Source organism: Oryx dammah, unplaced genomic scaffold, assembly GCF_014754425.2.
Source record: "Oryx dammah isolate SB20612 unplaced genomic scaffold, SCBI_Odam_1.1 HiC_scaffold_5, whole genome shotgun sequence".
NCBI lineage: Eukaryota > Metazoa > Chordata > Mammalia > Artiodactyla > Bovidae > Oryx > Oryx dammah.
Window position 1 is genome coordinate 39613822 of NW_024070189.1, and position 23302 is coordinate 39637123.

General features: G+C 43.2%; 1 protein-coding gene across 4 annotated transcripts in view; it reads left to right on the forward strand.

The window, feature by feature from the left end:
• The first annotated feature begins 1021 nt into the window (after positions 1-1021).
• Positions 1022-23302, forward strand: part of EBF1 (EBF transcription factor 1) — a 410044-nt gene continuing 387763 nt past the window's right edge. For all 4 annotated transcript variants that reach the window (XM_040239659.1, XM_040239661.1, XM_040239662.1 and 1 more), the window contains exons 1-5: positions 1022-3172; positions 5262-5418; positions 5968-6031; positions 6663-6718; positions 17068-17141. In XM_040239659.1, coding sequence (XP_040095593.1) covers positions 3039-3172; positions 5262-5418; positions 5968-6031; positions 6663-6718; positions 17068-17141 — 485 coding nt within the window. In that variant the 5' untranslated portion in view covers positions 1022-3038. The remainder of the gene's footprint in view (positions 3173-5261; positions 5419-5967; positions 6032-6662; positions 6719-17067; positions 17142-23302) is intronic.

Below are 23302 nucleotides of genomic sequence, written 5' to 3' on the forward strand. Positions count from 1 at the left end.
GGGTGGTGGCTGTGTCTCTCCTTTCTCTGTCACCTTTGGCAGTGATCTGATCCCTCATTGTGTGTTCCTCATTACTGGGGTTTGTACCTCAACCAGACTCCACTTGGAGTCCTGAACACCGTTTACTAGAGCGTAAAATAGAGATTCAGGAAGTTAAAGAGAGGGATGTCTCTGTCTTTTGCCAGTGCTATCTGGGACTCTTGGATGGGAGGGTGGCCTCTGCATCCTGGTCCCCCTTCTTTGAAGGATCCCTGTAGAGAAGGCAGGGCAGGAAAGAAGGCAGAGTGGGCAGAGAGGTCCAGGAAGGGGAAGGGGTTGGCTCTGGATACCCTTTGGGCCTAAACTTGGAGTTTTGAGAAGTTTTCAGCAGTCCAGGTTTCAATTATGCAGTTAAATACTGTAGAGACGGATGTCCAGCCTTCCATTTTGCCTCTTCACAGATTTATAATCCTTCCAGTGTTTCCACCAACATATCCCTCATGAACATCTACTTAATGCCTGGTAGAAGGTGTGGGGATCCTGCTGGGTCAAATGGATCTCTTCAAGAGCATCACGGAGGAAGTGGCATTAGTTATGGTACCAGGGAGAAAGCTCAGCACATTAAGTGGTCCAAATTAAGTGGTATGAGAGTGGGCAGGCTTTGTGCACAAGAGATAAAGCAGTGTTGAAGACAGTGGCCATGTATCCTCAGGTCTGAAATAGTCTTTCAACTAGTTTGGAAGTGGCTCTCACTTTTCTGCTCTGTGAAGAGCACAAACCATAACTTCTGCATGTCTCCATTCCATTCAACATGGGCATATGTACTTTTCTATCAATGACCCCATGAGCTTCCTAAATCAAAGGGCCAAGAAAGGCAGGCAGAAAGGGGACCTGGATTTCTGGCAGAGAATTTCCCCGAAGGAGCCTTTAGCAGATTTGGCTGCAGTCAGGGAGTTCCTTTGAGAGCAATGAAACAGAAGTTCACCATGTGCTTATTAGAGGTTACAACCTGCTAAAAAATGATGGGGTGCATTACCCAGAAACATCTAGCTATTTCTTTTGCCAGCCACAACCATATATGTTGAAAGATCTGAGGTAGGGGACCATTTCTTCTTCCCTTCCTTTTTTCCCTCCCTTCATTCCCTCCTTCTCCAGATCTTTCTCTCTGGACAGGTCGCAGAGGCAGAAGTTGGGGGAGGGTTTGTTCAAGCTCCCAATTTTAACAGAAAGAACAAGGAAGAGAGAAACCCTACACCCAGTAACTCATCAGAGACGTTGTTTTTGCTTTAGTAGTTACACTAAGGAAAGAATCTATTTGGGGGGCGGAGATGAGAGAGTGGGGATTGAATGCCAGCAAAATTTAAAACGCAGCCTGGCACATCTACAGTGAGAGCATTCGTTCCACCGTTTACCTATCCATCCCGCAGAATGCGCCAAAGAAGTGAGCATGTGAGGCCAGTGCCTAACGCCGGCTGTCTCCAGGCAAGCGGCCCAGCGAGAAGTGTTTCAGAGACCTGACTAGAGGCAGAGCCCGGTCCACCTCTCCCTGGGGATCCACAGCGCTTCCCTTGCCCCGGCCCAGGGCCCACCCCTCCCTCCCAACGTGGAGGCAGTGCCCTCCGCGAGCTCCCAGCGCCGACCTCGCGCACCCATTTTTCCAACCCACCACCCCCTCCTCAAAGCGAAGAGGTGGGCACCTGGGATGCGCGTCCTGCTTTCTCTGCCCGAGCTCTCCCGTCTCCTCCACTTTTGCCCCCGACGTCCCAGAACAGCGGAGCAGGACACGACCCTGGGAGGGCGCAGCCTGTGCGCCTCGAGCGCGCTCAGAGCGCGGCGAGGATGCTAAGCGGCCTGCAATGGCCAGGATGCAGACCCCAGCTCAAATCCCTGAGAAGAATATCCTCCTCCCCTTCCTTCTGTCTCCCTTCTGCCCGGCACTTCCCAGCTCAGCCCCGCTCCTCTCCAGCTCGGACGCGGGTACTCAACGATCCTTCGCTCGCCACTTTGCAAATAACTTTGGCCGGCTCCCCTGCGCCACCCGGTGAGGGATGTTAATGAGGGAGCGTGGCCCTGCGCGGAGAGCCTGGAGGCTCCGGCGCCGCGATTGGCTACGGCGAGGCGGAAGGATGACGTTATGCAAATGAAGGGGCGGGCCCTTGTGGCGCGGGCCCCGCCTCCTCCCTTTGGGGTTAGTGTGCTTGTGTTTAGCTCTGGGGAGAGTCAAACTGGATTCCATAGGGAAAGCCTGCAAATCACTTCTATTTTAGCAAGGAGAAACAGAATCTCTATCTAGCAGGGTCCACCTCTCTCTCTCCCTCTCCTCTCCTCTCCTTTCCTCTTTCTGTCTTTCCCTACCCCCTCCCCCTTCCCCCCACCCTACTCTCCCTCTCTGGTGTATCTGTCTACGGCAACCAGCGTCCTCCTCATCTATACACGCTGAAAGGAAAGAAACATCTTTGGTTGGGAGAGAAGGAGGAAAAAAAAAAGAGAGAGAGAGGAAAAACTTGCCTGGTTGTGGAAAATGACACTTGAAGTAGCAAAGCCGGCAGCGCGAGTTGAGTCTATTGTTTCTTAAATTGCCATCAGGGTTTTTTTTTTTTTTTTTTCTTCCTGCTTCTTCAAGTGAACGGTACCTCTACAAAAGGAAACTCCAGCCCCTCCTGTCCTTCACCGGCCTGTGAAATTAACAAAAAAAAAAAAAAAAAAAAAAAAAAAAAAAAAAAAAAGCAAAAAAAAGCACCCAAACCAAAAATTAACCAACCAAACAACCCCCAACAGCCAAGCACACATCTCTATTTTTTTTATTTTGGTCTTTTTGTTGGATTTTCCCTTCCTTTTCTCTCTCTCTCTTTTTTTTTTTTTCGGGTTATCGCTCAATTTTGAGAGAAGGTTTACATTTTTAAAAAATTTGCTTTCCAGCCCGCCTTGATCTAGCGCGAGTTCATCGACTCAAAAAAAAAAAAAAAAAAATTTCTGGGTGGGGCGTTTTTTTTCCTTTTTTTTTTTTTTTTTCAAATTTTCAAGGGGGAGGAGATTTTCCACAAGAAAAGGTTGTTTTCATGTTTGGGATTCAGGAAAGCATCCAACGGAGTGGAAGCAGCATGAAGGAAGAGCCGCTGGGCAGCGGCATGAACGCGGTGCGGACGTGGATGCAGGGCGCCGGGGTGCTGGACGCCAACACGGCGGCGCAGAGGTGGGTACCGCTGGGGGACCGCGGCCGGGGAGGCAAGCCGCGAGCAGCAGAGCCGGGCGGCGGTAGCGGCAGTGGCCGCCGCGGGGTCGAGCCGCGCTCTTGCGTCTACGGCTGGGCTCTGCTAGCCTCCGGGGCTCCGCGCTCCCCGGCCGCCAGGTCTTGGTTGCCTGCGGCCGAAGAGCCAGGAGCTGCCTGCGAGGAGCCCACGATTTACCGGCACTTTCCCCTGCCTGGTCTGTGACTGTTTTCATTTTGTTTTAAGCCAGAAGAGGCTCTCACCAGCGTGATGTTGGATATCTGTGTTTTTCTGTGATTGCTGTTTCTTTTCTGGCCGGCTGTCTTTTCTTTCTTTCCTTTCATTTTTTTTTCCCGCTTTTCTGTCATTTATTTGCCTTTTTTTCATTTCTTTGCTTCTTCTTTGCTTTCTCTTCTTTCTTCCTTTCCTTCCTCCTCTTTTTCTTTCTTTTTACCCTTTTCTCCCACTTGAAAACTTTCTTTCCTTCTCCTTCCTTTCCTGCCTCCCTCTCTTCCTCCCTTTCCTTTCTTCCTCCTTTCCTTTCTTCACTTCCTTTCTTCCCCCCTTTCCTCTCCTTCCTTCTTTTCCTTCTTTCCTGCCTCTTCTTTCTTCACTTTCTCCCTCTTTCCTCTTTTTCCCTTCTCTTAACTCCTTTTCTTTTTACATTTCCCCCTAGAATCATTTTATTTCTCCTCTCTGATTCTCCTTTCCTCTTTGTAGCTTTCAGTTTTTCTTGGTCCACCCGGAGAAGAGCAACTCCTAACTTTAATTCTGACATCTTCTGAAAGTCTTCCCTACAGTCTGTAACTATGGCCCCTTCTAAGCCCCTCTGCCACTCTCAACTCCTGGGATGCTCGGTTGTATGGCCTGGAGGCACTGCTCCAGGAGACTGACCGGGGGGAACTTTCCCCGGGCACCCTCTGTGCCCTTTCTGGGGAGTCCTGGTCCCAACTGAGAAACGGTCCCCCCTTTTTTCAGGCCACCATTTGGGCTTGGGAGATGGGAGATATGGGGGCCCAAGACTCTATCCCGCCCAGAAAGAGCGGAAGGGGAAGAAGGAAGATGACTAATTACATCATCCTCATCTTCTCCGGGCTGGGGACAAGTGTCCACAACACTGTTCCCGTCCCCAGTGATAATAAGGATGGGGGTGGTTGGTAGTGAGAGTGAGTTGGGTAAGCTGGCTAGAAGCGAAAGTGTGTGTGTGTGTATGTCTGTGTGTGGCGCGTGCGTGTGTGTGTGTGCGCGAGCCCTTGTGTCCGGGCAGGTCGAGCTGTCAGTGGCCTCACTGAGCCCCTGGCGCCCCAGGCTCCAACCGCCGGGAGGGCGCGCTCAGCCGTCAGCCCTTGTTCATAGGATTTCTGGAAAGCGTGTGAGGATTTCTGCGAAACAGTAAAACTTTGTCAGGACAGGTCTTAAAAAAAAAAAAAATCAATTCCCTTTCCCACAGCGACCACCCCTGACAGCTCTGAGTTCCACCCGCAGGTCCTTTTCCTCCACATGCTTTCCTTGGGGAAGGGGTGGACATGCAGCTTCCCGATGCCGGGCATCCGCGGCTGTCCCGGGGGCACATAAGGTTTCCCGGAGTTTGGCTGCTGCAGCGAGGAGCCGAGCATGTTCCCCTCCATTCTCTGCTGCCCACGGGAGACTCGAGGGGGTGGCGGGAACCAACTCCCATCCCACCCTCTAAGTTGTCAACGGCCGTCTCTATGCCGCGATCGGGTTCCCCTCAGCCACCGCTTCTTTTCTTACTCCCCTACGCAGCGGAGTCCAGTCGGAATAAATGCGTACAGCGTTTTATCTCTTGTGCAAAACCCAAACAAAACTTTCACACCTCTTCGTCAAATTCCGGGGGCGCGCCGGTTCTCGGCGGGGAGGACGGGACAGTTGCTGGCACTCTGGTCCCATCGCCTGGTGGGCCCGAGGCGCCTGAGGGGGCGTGTAGGGAGCCCACTGGGCGTTTTGGGGGGCAGACAAGGTGGTTGTTTGAGCGTTCGCGCGTGTGTAAGGGGTGACAAGGGGTCGCAGGTTGTTGTCCCGCTTAGCCGTCTAACTCTCCGTCTTTGGCCGCAGCGGGGTGGGTCTGGCCCGGGCTCACTTTGAGAAGCAGCCGCCTTCCAACCTGCGGAAATCCAACTTCTTCCACTTCGTCCTGGCCCTCTACGACAGACAGGGCCAGCCCGTGGAGATCGAGAGGACAGCCTTTGTGGGGTTCGTGGAGAAGGAAAAAGTAAGTGGGCGCAGCGCCGCTGCCCCTCGCCCCCTGGCCGGGAAGCAGGCCCAGGCGCTTTGGGAGGCGCGCTCCTCCGCGAGGGCAGAGCATCCGTAGCACATCCCTGCGCGGGGTCCCCAAGCCACTTCCCGTTCTGGGCGAACCTGGGCTCCCCGTTCATGAGCTTCTGCTCCAGAAAAGTTCGCACCGACTCCCCGGAGCTGGAGAGAGGCGAGTCCGGCTTCGCACTCCAGGGTCAAGGGTTCCGGGGTGAACCCGCCCTCGACCGCGCGACGACGCGCAGCTCCTGCCTCTGCTTGTCCGCAGGCCCTAGCCACGGGATCGCCTGTGCGCGCCCCACGAAATTTTCTGGAAAGTTAGAGGGAGCAGTAAGGGTCGGGAGGGCGGCGGAGGGATCATAGTTGGCCGCAATTTCTGCTGCTCCCGGGCCTGTCCGGCTCCCCGGCCGGGGGTCCCTGCTTGGGGAAAGATGCCTCGAAGTCGGTCCACTAGCTCACGCCGACCTCTCCTGCATCTCTTATGTCTTTGCGTTCTGCTGCAACCCAGGAAGCCAACAGCGAAAAGACCAATAACGGGATTCACTACCGGCTCCAGCTCCTCTACAGCAACGGTGAGGCTCCTGTCGGTTCCACGCCAGTACCCCGGGGCTGCGGGTGAGGGTAGTGGGCGTGGGGGAGCCCCAGGTGGGCGAGAACCCTGAGCAAAGCACAGTTGTTAGGCATTCTCGGGGTAAAGTGGCCCCGCCGGTTTTCCTTGAAGAGGTCTCACCTGAGGAGGGCTCTGAGTGGCCCGAGGGCGGCCGCATCAGCCTACCTGGGCCCAGGTGTGGTGCCTTAACCCGCGCTGGGCGGCTTTGTGTTTCTTCCTCCGCTTTCTTAGGCCGGGCTTCTCCGCTTAGCGTAGACTTCATCCCCCAAATCCCTCGAGTTCAGGGGGCTCGAGCGGTCAGGGCCTTGATGGCTGCAGGAGAGCGTGCAGAGGGGCTCCAGCCTTTGGAAGGGAAAGTACCCAGGTCGGGAGGGGTCCATCTTATTCCCGGCTGCCAGCGCTTGGGGGCTGCCTTCCAAAAGCGCTCGGGCTAGGCCAGTGGCCCTTATCTGCGCCCTGGGAAAAGGGGGTCCCGGCTGTGCTGCTCCGGGACATCGGAGTTCCATCAGTCTTGGAGCTCCGTTGTTTGTTTTGTGCAGATCCTCTCTCACTTAATTTTTTTTCGTTCCCCTATCCCCCGTCCCCTCCCCCAGGAATAAGGACCGAGCAGGATTTCTACGTTCGCCTCATTGACTCCATGACAAAACAAGTAAGTTTCTTAATTTCGCGCCGCGGGGGTGACTCCACGGCCGCGAAATTTGGGAGAGTCAAGAAGCTGGCGACTGCTTAGCGGGAGGACTGGGAGTCGAACTCTCAATGCCTGGGCAGACTGCTCTCGCAGCGCAGCCTCCCAAAGGAGCACGTTGGCTCGCCGCGTGGGGAAGGTGACTCGACGGCTCCTTCTTTACAAGGGAAATTCAGACCTTGTGAATTAAGACTATGGGGGTGCTGAGTGGGGGAGAATACGGGCTGAACTTCCTGTGACCCGGCCAGGGAGCCCCAGGGGGCGCAGAAGGTGCCTAGGGACCCTGGTGCAGATCAGGCTGAACTTGTGAAACTCAAACCATCAGGACCTCCCCCGGGAGGTTCGAGGGCAGAAGGAACGGGTGAGGGGCAAAGGCAGCCTCTCCAGGAATGGGGAGATGGACCGAGAGCGTAGATGACCCATTCTACGCATTAAAAAATGAGAGATGGCGATGGTGGAAGTATTGGAAGAGGGAGCAACAATTGTTAGAGGGTATTTTGCAAAAATCCTCCTGCTCTTGCCTCCAAGTTTGGCAAGAATCCAGGCAGCATGAGTGAGCTTGTGGTCTTAAAGGTACATAGACGGCGTTTTCTTAAGCTACCCAACACGCGGGTGCCAAGCAGTATACATTAAGGTTGAATTATGGTTTAAAAGATACAATTATGAGCCGAGTCAGAAAAGAGGTCTGACGTTTTAACGAGGGGCAGAAACTTTTTTTTTTTTTTAATTTTAAGAAAAAGTTTAGCAATTAAATATCTGGTTAGGTAGCCGGAGGATTTAATAACAAAAAAGAAGACAGTTTTATTGGGTGGGAGAAAGAAATCAGAACAAAGAGAAAGTTACCCATTGTGTACTAACCACCAATTTAGTGAGAGGGTTAAAGCTCATTTGCTTGATTGTGATTTTAAAATATTCCCTTTAAAAAGGGGGACATAGTTTTCATAGATACTGGCTTGGAAAGTTTCAATTTATGGTATTCATGCATATTTAAAAATTGTTTTTAGATACCCATGGCTTAAATATGTTGTATAAAATGCACCCAGCTGTTGGAAGTTTTAAAATCTACTCAGCAAGGACCAATTAAATAACAGCTAATTGTAATTATTACCTTCATATTTTATTGTGAGCCAAGTAAAAAACATGAGAGGATGAAATGTATTTTTTAAAATGATGAATACATATCTCTTGAAATCTGTTTCAGATTATTAGCCTAAATATTTGACTTTCTTGAGGATCTGTTTTATTTCGTAGTTGATCGTTCAGAGTAAATGCACACTTATACTTTTACTCTTATTAATATCATTGTTTTATTATTATTATACTGGCTTTGATCATTATATAGGCTAATTCCCTTTCATTTGGATACACTGTATTTTTTAAAATGTTTTTCCTGCCAAATAAAAAGTCACAAAAACTTGATTTCAGTAACTTAAAAAAAAATGATATCAGAACAAGAATGTCTTAAGTGGAATTTTGTGTAAAAAATTGTGTTTGATACCTTGAATATCTTTTTCTTCCATTTCCATCAGAGAAAAGAAAAGATGGGAGGGGAAAAGGGAAAGTATGAATTCTAATACATATTTTGAACTATGTACTTATTAGAGTTTAATTTTTAAAAGATAAAAACATCCCCACAAACCAGTATATAAGACCTGTATGCTTGTGAAATATTGGCCACTTAAATATTAAATTATAGGCAACTCCATGAAGTGAACAGTTGTAAGGAACATAAAATTAGGACATGCTTGAAGTGATACCTTCTCTCAAAACTTTATTTTAGGCCCTGTAAAAAAAAGAAAAGAAAAGAAAAAGTGCCATAAGAATTGATTTTCCCATTATGAAATGAACTGACTTTACACACTGTTCTATGGTGGAAAAATAATCTTGATTTTTATAAAGCAGTACATCTAATATTATTTTACTAATAGGGTCATAGAGCTTAAGAAAAATTACAGTATAAGGCATTCTTTGACTGCTTGGTTTCATAAATTCTATCAGTTATGAGGGTGGAGGTGGGACCAGAATAAAATAAAGTGTAGTAACAGCAGGTATAAGAAAGTCGTTTGCCATACTGTGACATCTCACTGAAGGTTAAAATTGTAAATGTAGGTAATTACATATTTTGGTGGGGAGTGACCTGAAAAAAAGTTTAGTAATTATCTGGATTTAGTCTAAAAATATCAAGAAAAAAGATTTTTCCAGGCATACCTGTTTGCTTCATAATAGTTGTCTAATGCCTTCTCTGTAGCTTTTACTTTGAAAGGCAATCTCTGCCTGTTATCCGGTCGCTTGTTCCTTGATTATGTGCTGTAAGAGTTTGGGAAGTAGGCTAGCTTCTTGTGTACACAGCTAATACAATAGTCTTCAAAAAGCAGATCAGCATGAAGAGCCTGACTCTCCTTAGCTGTGATGTAATTATTTTGTTCTAGCCTTGATAAGTAAAACTGTGGATTCTCATCTAGGTTTGAAATTATTCTATGATCATTAAAATGCCAAGTCTGATTTTTAAATTTTTTTTATTTTAGTTAAGTATGCAGTGACCCCTTCAATCAGAAGCTTGATATAGGTGATTGATTAAATACTTACTTTTTCCCCCCCTGTGAAATTCTTATAGATAGACTCACAATTTTGATAGAGTTTTGTTGCAGAATGGAATAATTTCAGTGATGCAATGAGTTCTAATAACATCATAAATTTCAGAGGGAATATCTTGGTATAGTTCAAGTGTCTTAGCTGCTAATTTATCATAACATTTTTCATATCAGATGCAGCTTTATGTATGTGATGTCATATCTTTGACTCACAAGTTGGGGTTAAAACTCGAAGGGAATCTTTGGCAAGCAAGATTCAAAACTAGCTGTGCACTTGATATATTGGTATAGTTTTCCTGATCTTGGGTGGAGTTAGTAGCACTGAGATCAAACAGAAATGTACTCAATCAACCAAGATGTATTGGTATGACATAGTATTTCACACCTTTTCAAAGTGTCTCATTACACTGTTTTGGGTAATGACTTTTAATTTTGGACTCTACCAGGAAAGGGGAAGCTTTAATAGAAATGAACGTGTAAGGATCTGAGCCTCTCATCCCTGTACTTTTTTTTATAGAACAAAAAGGATATAATGATATTTAAAATACTTGTCCGCAACTAGAAAATAAGCTTGTTTTGGGGAAGGGTTTTTCAAACCAAGTTTAGCTGGACTAAAAATAGGTTGTTTTTGTGTCATTGCTGTTTTTGGTATTCCATTAGAGAGCATGCAAAAAGGCCTGCAGGATCCAGAAGTTTATGGCTGTTGCATCTAACAACAGTATCTACTGTGGACACTCAGATGAACTCAGTGAGAGAGGTCTGAGGTTTGCTATGCTTCTGTTCAGATTTTCCTGTAATATTTGAAACATGATTATGTTCTGTGATTGCTTCAGTGAGTTATCGTTATTTTTTAAAAAAAAAAAACCTTTAATTTTTCTTCCCTCCTACCATCTTGCTTTGAAAAAAGCGACATTTTTATAGTTCAAAGAAAGAGTGCTAAATTCCATAAAGTTATCAAAAACAAACATTCCCTGCCCCCAAACCAAAGCTCTCTTTTTGGAAAGGGAAAACTAATAGTGACATAATCCTGGTATGTATGGATTTGAAGGTAGGCAGTATGGTGAGGGGACCCCTTAAAAGCCCAAGAGCAGTGAGAAGACTAAGATACAATAATCAGAACTGCTGTCATAGTTCTCTTTCCAGCTAATCTTTATATATTTATTTTGATGTTCCCGGTACTTTACGTTATTGATGCAAGTGCATTTTTCCCTATTGATTGTTTCATTATATCCTGCCACAGCTACGTAGAATTGATTAACAGCTCTTTCTGTTTGTGGTTCTTCATTGGTAGATAAACACATTTTTAGTGTATCAATAATTTCCCAAGGAATTCAACAAGGCCAGCAGAGAGATTCTTTCATTTATTTGAGGAAACAAACAAAAAAGGACAGGGCAAGTTTATAGTTAGGAGCCATATTTCAGCAGCTTTCTCTTTTGGTAACATGTCAAAAATGCAGGTGATTTAAATTTCCTTGCACATAGAGGAATGAAGAAGTTTGGAATTTTTATGCATGATCGGGACCTGTGTTTGGGAAAATGTAAACTCATCACAGTGGAAAATGTGTTGTTTGGAGTCTGGGGGTGAAAACAAAGCTGATGGTTTTGGAGAGATTGCTGGAGCCAGATGGCCTAGTACTTTCCCAGTCTGGCGGTCCAACTGCTCCCTCCTGGATAATATACAGCCATTTGTTCGGGGATATTTACGCTAGAGCTGTTTCCATGTGAATGTTTGAACAGCATTAAAAACGAACATATTTGTAGCGATGCATTTATTGAACTTGTATGACTGCATGGATAGTCTGTTCTCATGTCTTATATGGCTGAGAGGGATGAAGAAGTGTTTGGATGTTGGTGAATTGTTTATATAGTTGTCGAGCAAGGATGATTTGGTCTTAGTTATTAAAATGTGTAAGCATTTGGAAACTAATGGAAGGAATGGTAGCACCTACCTGGAAGCTCCATTGTGAAAATGAATTCATACATTAAAAGTGCTTAGAACAGTGACTGGCATATATTAAGTGCTTAATAAATTCTCTGCTTTTATTATTTTATTATTACTATTATTACCCCATTGAGTTAACAAAGCCAGTTGTATCTGCTAATATAGATGTAAATGTAGTTATCATATGAGTGAAATATCTTTTATTACTGCTAGAAAAAGAAATATCATATGATATTGTTATAATGATTCAGTTTTTATCTTGGTGTTTGAATAATATGAGAGATTTTATTTCTTTGAGGCACAAAAGATGCATTCTGAAGCTAACTGCTTTTGGTACACATTCTCTTTTTTATTCAGGGCTGTGATGTAACTGAACAGCTTACTGAATATGATATCATTCCTTTGCAACTTTCCTAATTCAGTTCTGCAAACAGGCCTGCTTAGTGGCTGAGCTTAAATTACATTTTTGTATTAATTTGTTCACCAGTAGCAAAACTGCTAATTGAAGCAAAATAATTTAAAAAATTTATTTCACTATTAATTTTGGATTGCTGTTTGACACAATTGTTTATGAAATGTCAAATTTGTAGTGTTTTCTTTGGCATAGGTTAATTTTTAACTGAGACTCCCTCACCTACTAGAAGTTTCTCGAACCACATTAGCTAATACTTTTTTTTTTTTTTAATGACAAGTACTAGAACTTGGTTGGCGAATGTAATGATTAATGTTACTGTATGTTGATGGTGTAGGTGTTTATATTATTTTTTGATTAGTTTTAGTTCTTGGCATTTTGCTGTCAAAGGCATGTTTGTTGACTGTGTTTAGAGGACACTTTACTTCTGGTTGAGAGAGATACTTTGTGCGTTTGTGGATGTATTTTTAAGGTGACAAATTAGGTTTGGCTTTTTATTTTCAGTTTGGGAAAAAAAAATAAGGGGCATATTTTCAAAGTTGCTGTTTTGATTTAAATAGAAAATTAGGAGTTTTTGTTAGTTATAGGTAACTTGTCTGGGCTTTCCTTGTAGCTGTCAGTAAAGAAGCCCCTGCAATCCAGGAATCTGCTTGCAATGCAGAAGACCCTGGTTCAATTCCTAGGTCTGGAAGATCCCCTAGAAAATCACAACCCACTGCAATATTCTTGCCTGGAAAATCCCATGGACAGAAGAGCCTGGAGGGCTACTATCCATGGGATCACAAGAGTTGGACGTGACTTAGAGACTAAACCACAGTCTGTCTTCCTTTCTTCCTTCCTTCCATTCTTTCTTTCCTTTCATTCTCTCTTTCTCTTTCTCAGTTGATGATGACAAGTCTCTGATGGTTTGTTTGTAAACCAAGAAGACTCCTAATGAAAACATTTTGTTCCTAAAACCCTTTCAGATTTTGATGAATCAAAGTCAAAAGTGTTCTCTTTGCCCATTTTGTTTTGGCATTGGACACAAAGAGTTAAAACTATTAGAAAAGTAAACAAAGAAAATCATGCTTAGTTCTCTGTATTTCCTTTGGCATCCCATTGATGTGTGATCCCAGTGTAAGTTCACCCGGTATTTTTTGTTTTACTGCGTGGTCTTTATCTGTGGTAGGTTTCAGTTAACTTTTAAGACCCAGTGGTATTAGAAACGCAAAGATGAACCGTACTTCACAAGATGCCTGCTAAAACAGTAGCTACTGAGGCAGAATTTCTCAGTTGATTTAATTTCTTTTCAAAGATGGTATAGGTTAATGGGCATTTGAAACTGCTGGCATTTTATCCTCTTACAGTAAACCTTCTGACAGTGTTGCTGTGTAAGGATGTAAAAGTTTAACAATTCTTATTTTTCCTTCATTTTTGTTAATTATAAAAAGTTATTTCTGAAAAAAACCTTCAATATGAGAATCAATGGGGTATTTAAAATAATTGTGATAATTTCATTATGCTCATTAGAAAATTAAGAAAAGGGAGGCTAGTATATTCAGAAGAATAAATTTCCAAATTTGTCAAGTTTTGACAACTTTATTTTTTCTCAGTTTCACTAGGTTTTTAAAGCTGAGACGAATTTTGCGCTGTTTATTCTTTTCCTTTTCTTCCTGTCGAAGCATTCCTGCCACCTTAAGGGTTATATTTGCATTGGAAGGATTAACGTAAACATCTTTTCTACCTGATATTGTATATATATATATATATATATTGGTTTGTTTTTTTGGTTGCTTCACCATTGATTCATTTATTTAAATAATATATTTTATATGTTTTCTCTTTCCCTCTTGCCCACTTCTGTAACAGGCGCCCCATTCTTACCCCTGATGAACACATTGATTTATTTAAACCACTGTTGTCTTTGTCAGTCTCACAGCAGACTACCTTCTTCCCAGTGAGCAGGCACATGATTTACTATGGCAGATGAAAATAAGCCTTTTTCTGGGTGTTCCATTGTCTAGGTGCTAAACCAGCTGTCTATTAAAATGGTTTCACTTAAAGTGGTCAATGCTGTTTATAAGCTTTTGTGATCGCCCAGCTGATCCAAGCCTCAAGGAGCTTTACTCACACCCTACAGAGGCACATATTTAAATTACGAAGAAAAGCAGAAACTTTTCCCTAAGTTGTGCTAGAGTATCCCTTTCATTTTAGGCTTGAAGTCTGGGTTTGCTGAACTGTGAACCAGTCTTGACGTGTGTACTAAATGTAGATGGTGGAGACTTGATGTGTGTGAAAGCCAGAGAGAACTTGTTGGCATTTTTTTTTAGAGAGTCTGTCTTGTTGACAGTCTACATCAGAGACACTTATCAAAATAGATTTATCCTGTTTTCCTATGTTGGATCTCATCAGAATGTTGATTTCTCAGACCATATTTTTATAAGATGGTATGGTATGGTATGTGTGTTAATGAGTTTTCTCAGTAAAAAAAACAAAAACAGATGAGGTTGGAGGTGGAGATGCCTTTAATGGAGTTCCACTGTATAGCTAGAGGTTCTAGATTACTCTATTTCCAGGATTTTAGTTCTACTCTTTAAAAGGAGAGGAAAAAGACTCTTTCACTTGCTTTTATTTCAGAAGTCACAGAAGCAGCAAGCACTTGTTATCTGTGTTTATATGCTGAAAAGTTTTGTTGTGTAGAGGCCCCAAGGAAAGGGACAGCAGAAGTTTCCTGCTTCCATTTGTCCCCAGAGTTTAAGTATTTCTGAGCAAATCCAAACTCATGCTTTCATTTTTCTGTGCTTGATGTAGAGGAAGTCTCTGCTGCCAGAAGTGAAGTGGCAGGTTGACATTTGGTAGAGATGTATTATGGAGGCCCTGGGCCTGCAGCAAATGATGTTCAGTCACCAAAGATAAAAAGATGGAATTCCTGGGAGTCCATGGATCATCTACTGTTTTGGGGGAGTCATCAACATATTTTCACTGCAGCCTATGTTTAATGAGGTGTCATCAAGGGTCCACTGATTTCAGAGGAACCAGTAGTCTCAGTAAAAATAATACTGGTATTATCTAGAAAGAATCAAAATGAGAAGGTGTGATGTAATTGATATTCCTTCCTCCTAAAAAAGCCAAATTATTATTTTTTAAACAGGAGGGAAAATCCCATTAATACTTGTGAATTTTGTTTTCCAAGTTACTTGTATTAGTTTAGCGTGACAGAAAACTAAAGTTGAAACAGAGGTTATCAGGGGTATTAAAAGAACATACCAAACATGGAGAGATAATAGGATTTTGCAGAAGGGCGTAATTTAAAGTTTTTAGCACCACGTATGAGATCTAACCAGAAGATAGTTATGAATTATGTAAAGTGAAGTAGTGACTTTACACAGATCTGGCTTTGCTCTCTGATGGGTGGCAAGCACTCCCTTAACCAAATGGTCAGAGTTGACTGCCATTGGTGGGACTAGTTGACAGAGTGATGTGATACACTGAGAAGAACTCGGCGTCATGTCTGTGGTATTCCAGCCCCGAGTTACATAACTTTAGTCTGAGGAAACACTAGACAAACCCAAAGTGAGGATGGTTCCACGAAATAACTTGCCTCTATTCCTCAACAGTGTCAATCTCATGAAATAACACTCAGGAATATTTCTTATTGAGGGCGATCTGACAGTTGGACACAGTGATTGTTATCAGGGTGTTTGTTTGTTTTGCTGTAAAGGACATCATTGCCCAGCCAGTAAATCTCAGGTGTTTACATTATCGTGTTATACTAATGTTCATTTTCTGATTCAGATAATTGTGCTGTGGTTATGTAAGAGAATTTCTTGTCTTAAGGAAGTGCATCTTGAAGTATTTAGGGTACGTCTGCAGATAACAAGTGGTTCAGGAAAAGAAAATTGAGAAAAATGAATAAATTTAGTTTACTAAAATGTAAACATCGGAAGCATCTGGGTAAAGTGAAGTATCTGGGTGCAGTATCTTGGAAATCTTTATATATTCTTGCGACTTTTCTGTATGTCTAAAATTATGGTAAAATAAAACATTAAAAATACAGGGTTATAGCAGGCCAGCCATAAAAAAAAGACTTTTGATGGGTCAGTGGTAGAGAATGGTTTTATCCTTATTCAGGTTCTTTTTGTCATTTTTTAATTTGTTGCAGTTTTTATTTTGTTCTGGAGTTACATAAAATCAGAGCCTGTTCGGAGGGTTTGCACACACAATTTCGTAAGCTGTCCCCCATCATTTATGGTTTTGAAAGTCCCAGGTTCATAAAGAGAGCACGTTTCAGACAAATACAAGTTAGTTACTGCGGTTTCTGTGTGTCCTAAAAAAATAATAATCTCTGGTTAATTTAGGTAGTTTCATCACCAAGAAACTGAGAGTTATCTGAATGTGTGTAAGTAATTTTATTTGAAACTGTGTTATATTAGTATTATGCAGTGATACATTGTTAAGTTAGTTAAAATGTATACCCATTTAGAGCACTCCTTTACCCATAGCTATGAATTTTTTCTTTGGCCCAGGTATTAACAGGTAGATCTTCCAGGAAGCAGAGGTCTCAGGGAAACTTCTGGTGACCTTAAGGAAAATGTTTGTACACATATAAGTAAAAGCAGACAGAAATATCTTGGATGGTGAGGTGGTTTGGGACTCCGAATTTTCAGAGTCAGATGTAGTTCTTCTTGGTTGAGGGAGATAACCATGGCTTAACTTCCCCTCACCCTTCCCCCAGCATATGCAGGCAGATTCTACTGTTTGGGTGGGTATACGCCCTGGAGAACACGTGTTTTCGTGTAGGCAGGAAGGGTTTCCCCTGATTGATGCATCACCTCAAAGACGACAGTGAGTGGACTCATTAACCATACCCTCACTTGTTTTTACTACTTACCTCCAGAACATTACAATTTGGAGCTGAAAGTAGTAAGATGAGGTGACAACAATTATTTAAAAATCAAATCCATGTGGTTTTGTATATTTTAAATCACTAGTATCTCAGTCTCCTAAACCCTTCTGGATTTTCCCTTCCCCATTGATTAGATTTATTTTTATTCTGAATTAAAGAGAGAGTTGTGGTTGTCTTGACAACAGAAGCCCATCTCACACAAGTATCCAGAGATGTGCATTATAACAAGGTGGTTGATGGGACAAAGAGGAATGTATCCCCTTCCACTCCATGTGGGTTGACAAGGAGGAATGTATCCCCTTCCACTCCATGTGGGTTGAGCCTCATCAACCGTCTTGAGAGGGTCAGCCTGGTGAGGGCTTCAGCTCTGAAAGCTAATTGGCCTCGCTTGGGGCAGTGGTGAATGGTCAAGAACTCGACTGTGATAGTTTTTTCTCTGCTGCTTAGTTCCATTCTTAACTCAAATCCTTCCTTTGTTTACAGGCCATAGTATATGAAGGCCAAGATAAGAACCCAGAAATGTGCCGAGTGTTGCTCACACACGAGATCATGTGCAGGTAAGGAATACCTTATTCTCTCTTTAATTGCCAAAAAGAAGATGAATTTGTGTCTCAAATTTGTACTTCTGAATTCTAGGTGAGTTCAGGCCTATTTTGGTATATACGTTTCTGTTAAACAAAACTAAAAACTGTTAGATGTATTTGGTAGTAAAGTGTCACACATCACAGTGGTTCTTAATTATTTATTAGATTTTATCCTAAAAGTTATGTTTCCATTTTGATATCACACTGTTAATGGGCACAAAACAGTGCCCTTCCCCTTTTCCTGTCAATCGAATGAAATACAATATAACCCTTTTAGTGTTAATGTATGCGCTCAACTGCATTGCTAGTAAAATGAGTAAGAGTTCTATTGATGTCAGCAGAAGTCTCTGTTTGGATAAGACTTGAAAGTTATAGTTCCTCTTTTTAATTTTTCCACTTAAAAATATGACCATCCATATAGGCATCATTCCTCCTTGAACTGAATGCGGTTCCCTGCCCCTGCCCCTACCTTGCATCCGATCTCTTAATCTTCGTTACCTTTTATATAACTGTGACAGTGTAGCTAATGTTTCTTAAATGTAGTGTGTTTTTGGAAAGATAGCAAAGATGAGTCCCTGAAAGGTGTGAACATTCACGTTGTCCACAAATGAGTATCTTTATTTTCGTCTGAAGCTGCATGTGAAACCAGACCACATTCACTTCCCTGGCCTCAGCCAACCCTCCGTATGGGAGAGAGTAAACCAGAAAACAGCCTTCTAACTTGCAGTTTAGGTTCTTATTCTTTGTCAGATAACACTGGCACTTCCGATATATTCTGAGTAATTGGATAAAGCATGACGATGACACTCGGCATCAGAGAAGGGCTACTAATTGCTTTGTTAGCCATGCGGGTTCTCCTGGCACAAAGTGTGCTTGACTCCTGTCTATTTCTGACCAATTCGTGTAGGGATTTCAGCTGCCACTTCGGCATGGGTGGGCTTTATTTGCTGCTCAAGGACTTGTGGGGAAAGCAATCTGAAAACTCTACAGGTGGAAATAAAATAGAAAAGAGATGACTTTCCTTAGTGAAGTCTCAAATATTAACTTCCTCTACATATATAATTATGTATGTAAATTGAAATTTCTTTTTCTCCTTTTTAAAAACATACCTGTAACATATTATTCTAAAATATACAGGAGTTTCACAAGTTTTCACTTTAGTGATTTGTAAAATTTATTAATTACTCCCTGAACAGGTTACCTTTCTCTAAATTTAAGGCAGCAACAAAATCACAAAGTACGGTCAGGGATTTCTTAGAAGATATTTTTAGGCAAAATTAGTGTTATATTGCATACAGCAGTTGCACAATTAGAGCTGAGCTGTACCTTTCAGAATAAATGAGTAAAATCATTTTGAAGAACATGAAAAAATGACCTCCTTCATATTACTGTGTTTCCAACCATATCTCTGTTTTGCCTTCCCACAATTAGCGTGTTGTTAGAATGAATTCTCTGTGTTCTGTTCCATATAATTCTAGCAAACTGGAGACAGACAGGAAGATGGATCTCAACCAATAGGCCGACTAATATCTGTAAATCATAGATTTGCATCTCATATCTGTACATGTTTGGACTATGCTAGAAATAATTCTGATCTTAAAATACTTGAAGATATATTATGCCTTTCACACATAAGCCTACCCTCTATTAATGCAGTTTATATTTTTTCTTGTTCTTAAAATTCATTGGCCCAGAGTATTTTATTATGCTGGTTGGGGTGCTTTACTGCTGATGTTCTATTTTTCAGAAACATAAAAATAGCAAAAAATAAAATCCTCAAGCCACTGAAGGCAAATGATGTTTGTATTGTGTGCCTAAAAGGGAAAAGTCATATTCAAAATGTCATTCTGCTAATGTTACAGATGAAGGTTTTCCTGGCTGCCTGTAGATGTGGAAGGGGTACTGTTTGTTTACCAGGCTGCCATGACCCTATTACATAAGCCTGTCATCTATTGTGTGGCTAACAGTCTTTTAAATTGCAAATCTGATGCTCTTTAGGGGGCTTCAGGAAAAATTCTCACTTTCCACACCATCCTATTTCTCTTGATTTCTTGCCTGTTGTAAGTGGAAGTTGGGATGTGCTGAATTTGCACCAGGGGTGCAAATGCAGGCTCAATTATAAGCATAAAATTAGAGTCTGTTCACCATTAATCAGCCTGGCTAATTGCTATGCACCACCATTAACCATATGGTGTGAAAGACAGCTTGCTTTCCCTAAGATGAAATTTCTTCATTGCAGACATGAAATAGTGAGGGCCTTGGATTTTAAAATAGCTTGTTTTAGATATTTAATTTCTAAACAACTTTCTGCAGTGCTTTCTATCAAGGCTAACGGCACAATAAAACTTTGCGTTTATGTCACAAAAGAGGTATATTTATAGTACATTGAAGCTATGGTAAAGGAGACAGAGAATTTAGAGCGACAGGAAAGGGCTTGGGTTGATTCTGTTTTGTTGTTGGCAGAGAAAAAAAAGCGTCAGGGAATTACGTATAAGGTGGTTGCAAATATAAAAAATTAGTTTTGTTCTGTTGAGAGGGTAATCCATTGCATGAGCTATGTAAAGGGCTTGCTGCCATGGGATTATAATTACTGTCTCTCTTTGAGACAAAACCCCTTTGACTTGATGGCATAGAACTCTTTCCATGGAATTCTGGGAGAGGTTCTGCATTTTGGATAACTGGAATCTATCATACCAGTCATCTTTACATTTTATTAATACTTGGGGATGAAGCTCTTCAAAATGTAAAAGCAGGATTCATTCCACAAAGGATTTGATTATATGCACCACCACATCTCGTGTTTAAAATGTGAAGGGAAAATAGAAACTGCTTGGAAGGTGAGTCCAGTTTCCGGTCCCCGCCCGGCAGGTGGAAGCAGGTTTTCTTCCTTTCCAGGACAGAGGACATTCACGGGGCGTGCGTGCTCTCTTTAGGAAAGCCTTCTTTCCCCACTGTCAGTGCCTCATGCCTTGTGGACCGGGAGCTCCCAGGGTTGGCCTGGGCCCTTGATAGGCCTTGTTCTTCCCTCCTCTTGGGCTGGCTTTTTCTCATTTCATTCTTCAGATTTCCACTGAGGCATGTTTCTTTAGGGAAGTGTCCCCGGTTGGCCTGAGTGAGGCCCCCTTGTTCTGTGCTCCTATTATATCCTGTGCTTTTCCTTTGGACACTGCAGCTGTACACTCGGCACATTGTAAGTGTATGTCTAGGGCAAGTCTTTCTTTGCTGGACTAAGAGCTCCTTGAAGATGAAGAAGTTGTCCAGTTTTCCTCTCTGCTTTATTTACCTACATGTGAAATGAGGAGAAATGTGTGAAACTATGACGTCTGTCATAGGGTCATTATTAAGATTAAATCCTATAACCCCTGTAAATGCTTATCTTGGTACCCGACACATAGTAAGTGCTGAATGTTGATTGTTATGGTCAATAGTCACAGCAGAGTGTGAGCATTGATATTAGTAGAAGCAGTGGAAGTAGTAGCAGCAACATCTGCAATATCTAGCTAAGTACCTGGCACGTAGTTGTTCAGAGGGAAAGATGGTCAGAGACTATTGCAAGGAAGGGAAATGTCCACTAAGGTGTTAACATGCTTTGTTCATTCTAGGTATGCTGGTCAAGGATATTTTCTTTCATTCTTCTAGTCTTTGCAAAAATCAGTGGGATGAAGAGCCAGAAAGGACTGGCCCCTGCAGTAGGAGAGCCGACAGGTTAGCCTGGGAGATGAGACCTGGTAACTAGATAGCACTGTAGAAAGAGTGGACTGGGATGAGACATGAGGTCAAAGACCATGGCTGCTCAGAGAAGGGAGGATGTATTTGCATGGATTGGGAGGAAGGTGAAAAAGGACAGTGATTTTAGAGGGTGTGTGAAGGAGTGTTTTGGTCCATTTGTTGGTGGTCCAAGTGGGATTTCTGTGGGGAGAGGTCTGCAGATGGTGAGCCTGTGGCCTGGATCTGGACAGTCAGGGTGAAGGATAATCAACTTCTGAGGTCTTTTCACAAAGGTGCAAGGTGAAGCTATGGCCTTACATGGGATCCATGGGGGGATGGGGCATTAGAGGAGAGGCTGTGGATACATTCTTGGGGAACAGTGTCACTCTTAGGGCATTTGAGAATTAGGAAAAAGAACCTTGAACATACAGGAGATAGAAATGAAAGGAGGGTATTTCAGAGGCAGGAAGCCATCCACATAATAAGTGTAGGGAGATCCAGATGGACCTGAAGACTGAGAAGAGCACCAGAAAGTCACTGGTGAACTTCAAGAGAGGATATTCAAGTAAGTGCTAACCCCAAAGCCAGGTTTTATGGGATGCAGGTTGCAAGAAGTGATGGAGGCTCTCGCAAGGAGATAGTTGGGCAGCGAAGAAATCAACTCAACAAAAGAAGGAGCAAGTCTGTTTTTTTAAGAATGGGAAAATTTGAATATGTTGTTAACTGAGGGAAAGAATGAACTTACTATTATTAATCAAATTGTTCAGATAACCATATGCTCATTCTCCAGCCATTTTGGCTAATGGGTGAAATAATCTTGCTTTCTGTTGTAAAGCTTAGAGGTGGAGGTGATGCTTTCTTCCAGTTAAGAGAGCCTCTACTTCTGGGAAGAAGTTCCACGTCCCTGAGATGAAGATGGAAACGTCTCTTGTTCTGATTTATGAAGCCATGTGTCAGTGTGCTAGAGAGGCACTACCTAGGCCATGCTGCTCAGAAAGAGACTCACAAGCTTGCTTTTCCCTGGACAGGCTTGTCTGAGGGATACACAGTCTTTCTGGGGAAAGGGCTGCTGTTTTGAGTCCACAGTGTATGTAGGACCCCAGCTGCAGCAGGGTCCCCCCTCCTGTGATTGGGCCACATTGGTCTCCTGCCACTGGGGTGCATGTTGAGAATGGATGTGAAGTAGTGGGAATCCTGCTCTGTGACAAGGCAAATGAGGAAACTCCAAGCCCCCTGATAGATGCCTGCTTCAGAGAGCAAATGCCAGGTCTGTGCCTGGTGCAGTGCCTGACACACTTAGTAAGAATCTCAAGAACAGCATTTGAGGGGAGCAAGATCCACCAGTCACACCATCATGAGGATGGAGTTAGCACTGTGATTCTTCTGTTAACATAGTAGCTTTTCCCTTGGAGTGCTTCTGTGTCTGTTGTTCCATGTACTGTATTGTTTCAACCCAAGACCTCTTCTGCCTTGAACACAAGTGAATCTGTTCTCCTTTCATCCTGCCCTTCTTGGTTAATGCCTGCCTTGTGTGTGGTAGAGGTTGGTCCCCACCTTTCTTGGTCCTTCTGGGTTCAGTAGAGGCAACTGGGTGGGGGAGGCATTTCAGCTTGGAGAAGAGAGGAACGGAGAGAAAGACCATCATGGGGAAGGAAGGAAGGACAGGTGTTTGTTCTGCTTGGCTTTGCATTAGAAGTAGGGAGATTCAGGAGATTAGATGCTGGCTCAGCCTAAAGAAAGACCTTCCTTTCCCAATTTGCAGTTAATTTTTAGTTTTTTGATAGGAAAATAATATTGCAACCAAAAGACTGCAGAAATACAGAATGGAATATGTACTCTCTGCTCTTCTTCACTTACTCCACAGGGCCTACTGTGTGCTGTGCTCTGTTCTGGTTACTGGGGATATAGGGATGACCAGAACAATCTAAGACCTTTGTACTCATGGAGAGACAATAAAGAAGAAAAATAAATATAAAATGAGTGCTCGGAAGAAAAGTGAAGCAGGATAAGGGGCTAGAGAGCTCTGGGGGTGGTAAGAGAAGGGCTTTCATAGGCTGTCACTTTGTGTAGAAATTTGAGGGAACTGAGGGTGGCTTGTGACAATTAGTTTCTTCCTCTCCTCCCTCCATCTCTCCTACTGGTTTTTTTCTCCCAGAAGTTGGACCATACCCATACCATACATACGAGGGTTCCCAGGTGGCGCTAGTGGTAAAGAATCCACCTGCCAGTGCAGGAGATGCAAGAGATGTGGGTTTGATCCCTGGGTTGGGAAGATCCCCTGGAGGAGGAAATGGCAACTCGTTCCATTAGGACAGAGAAGCCTGGCAAGCTACAGTCTATGGCATCTTAGAGCTGGATGCAGCTGAGTAACCTAACACACACACACACACCATGCATGCTATTCTGCAGTTTGGCTTTCTCAAGCT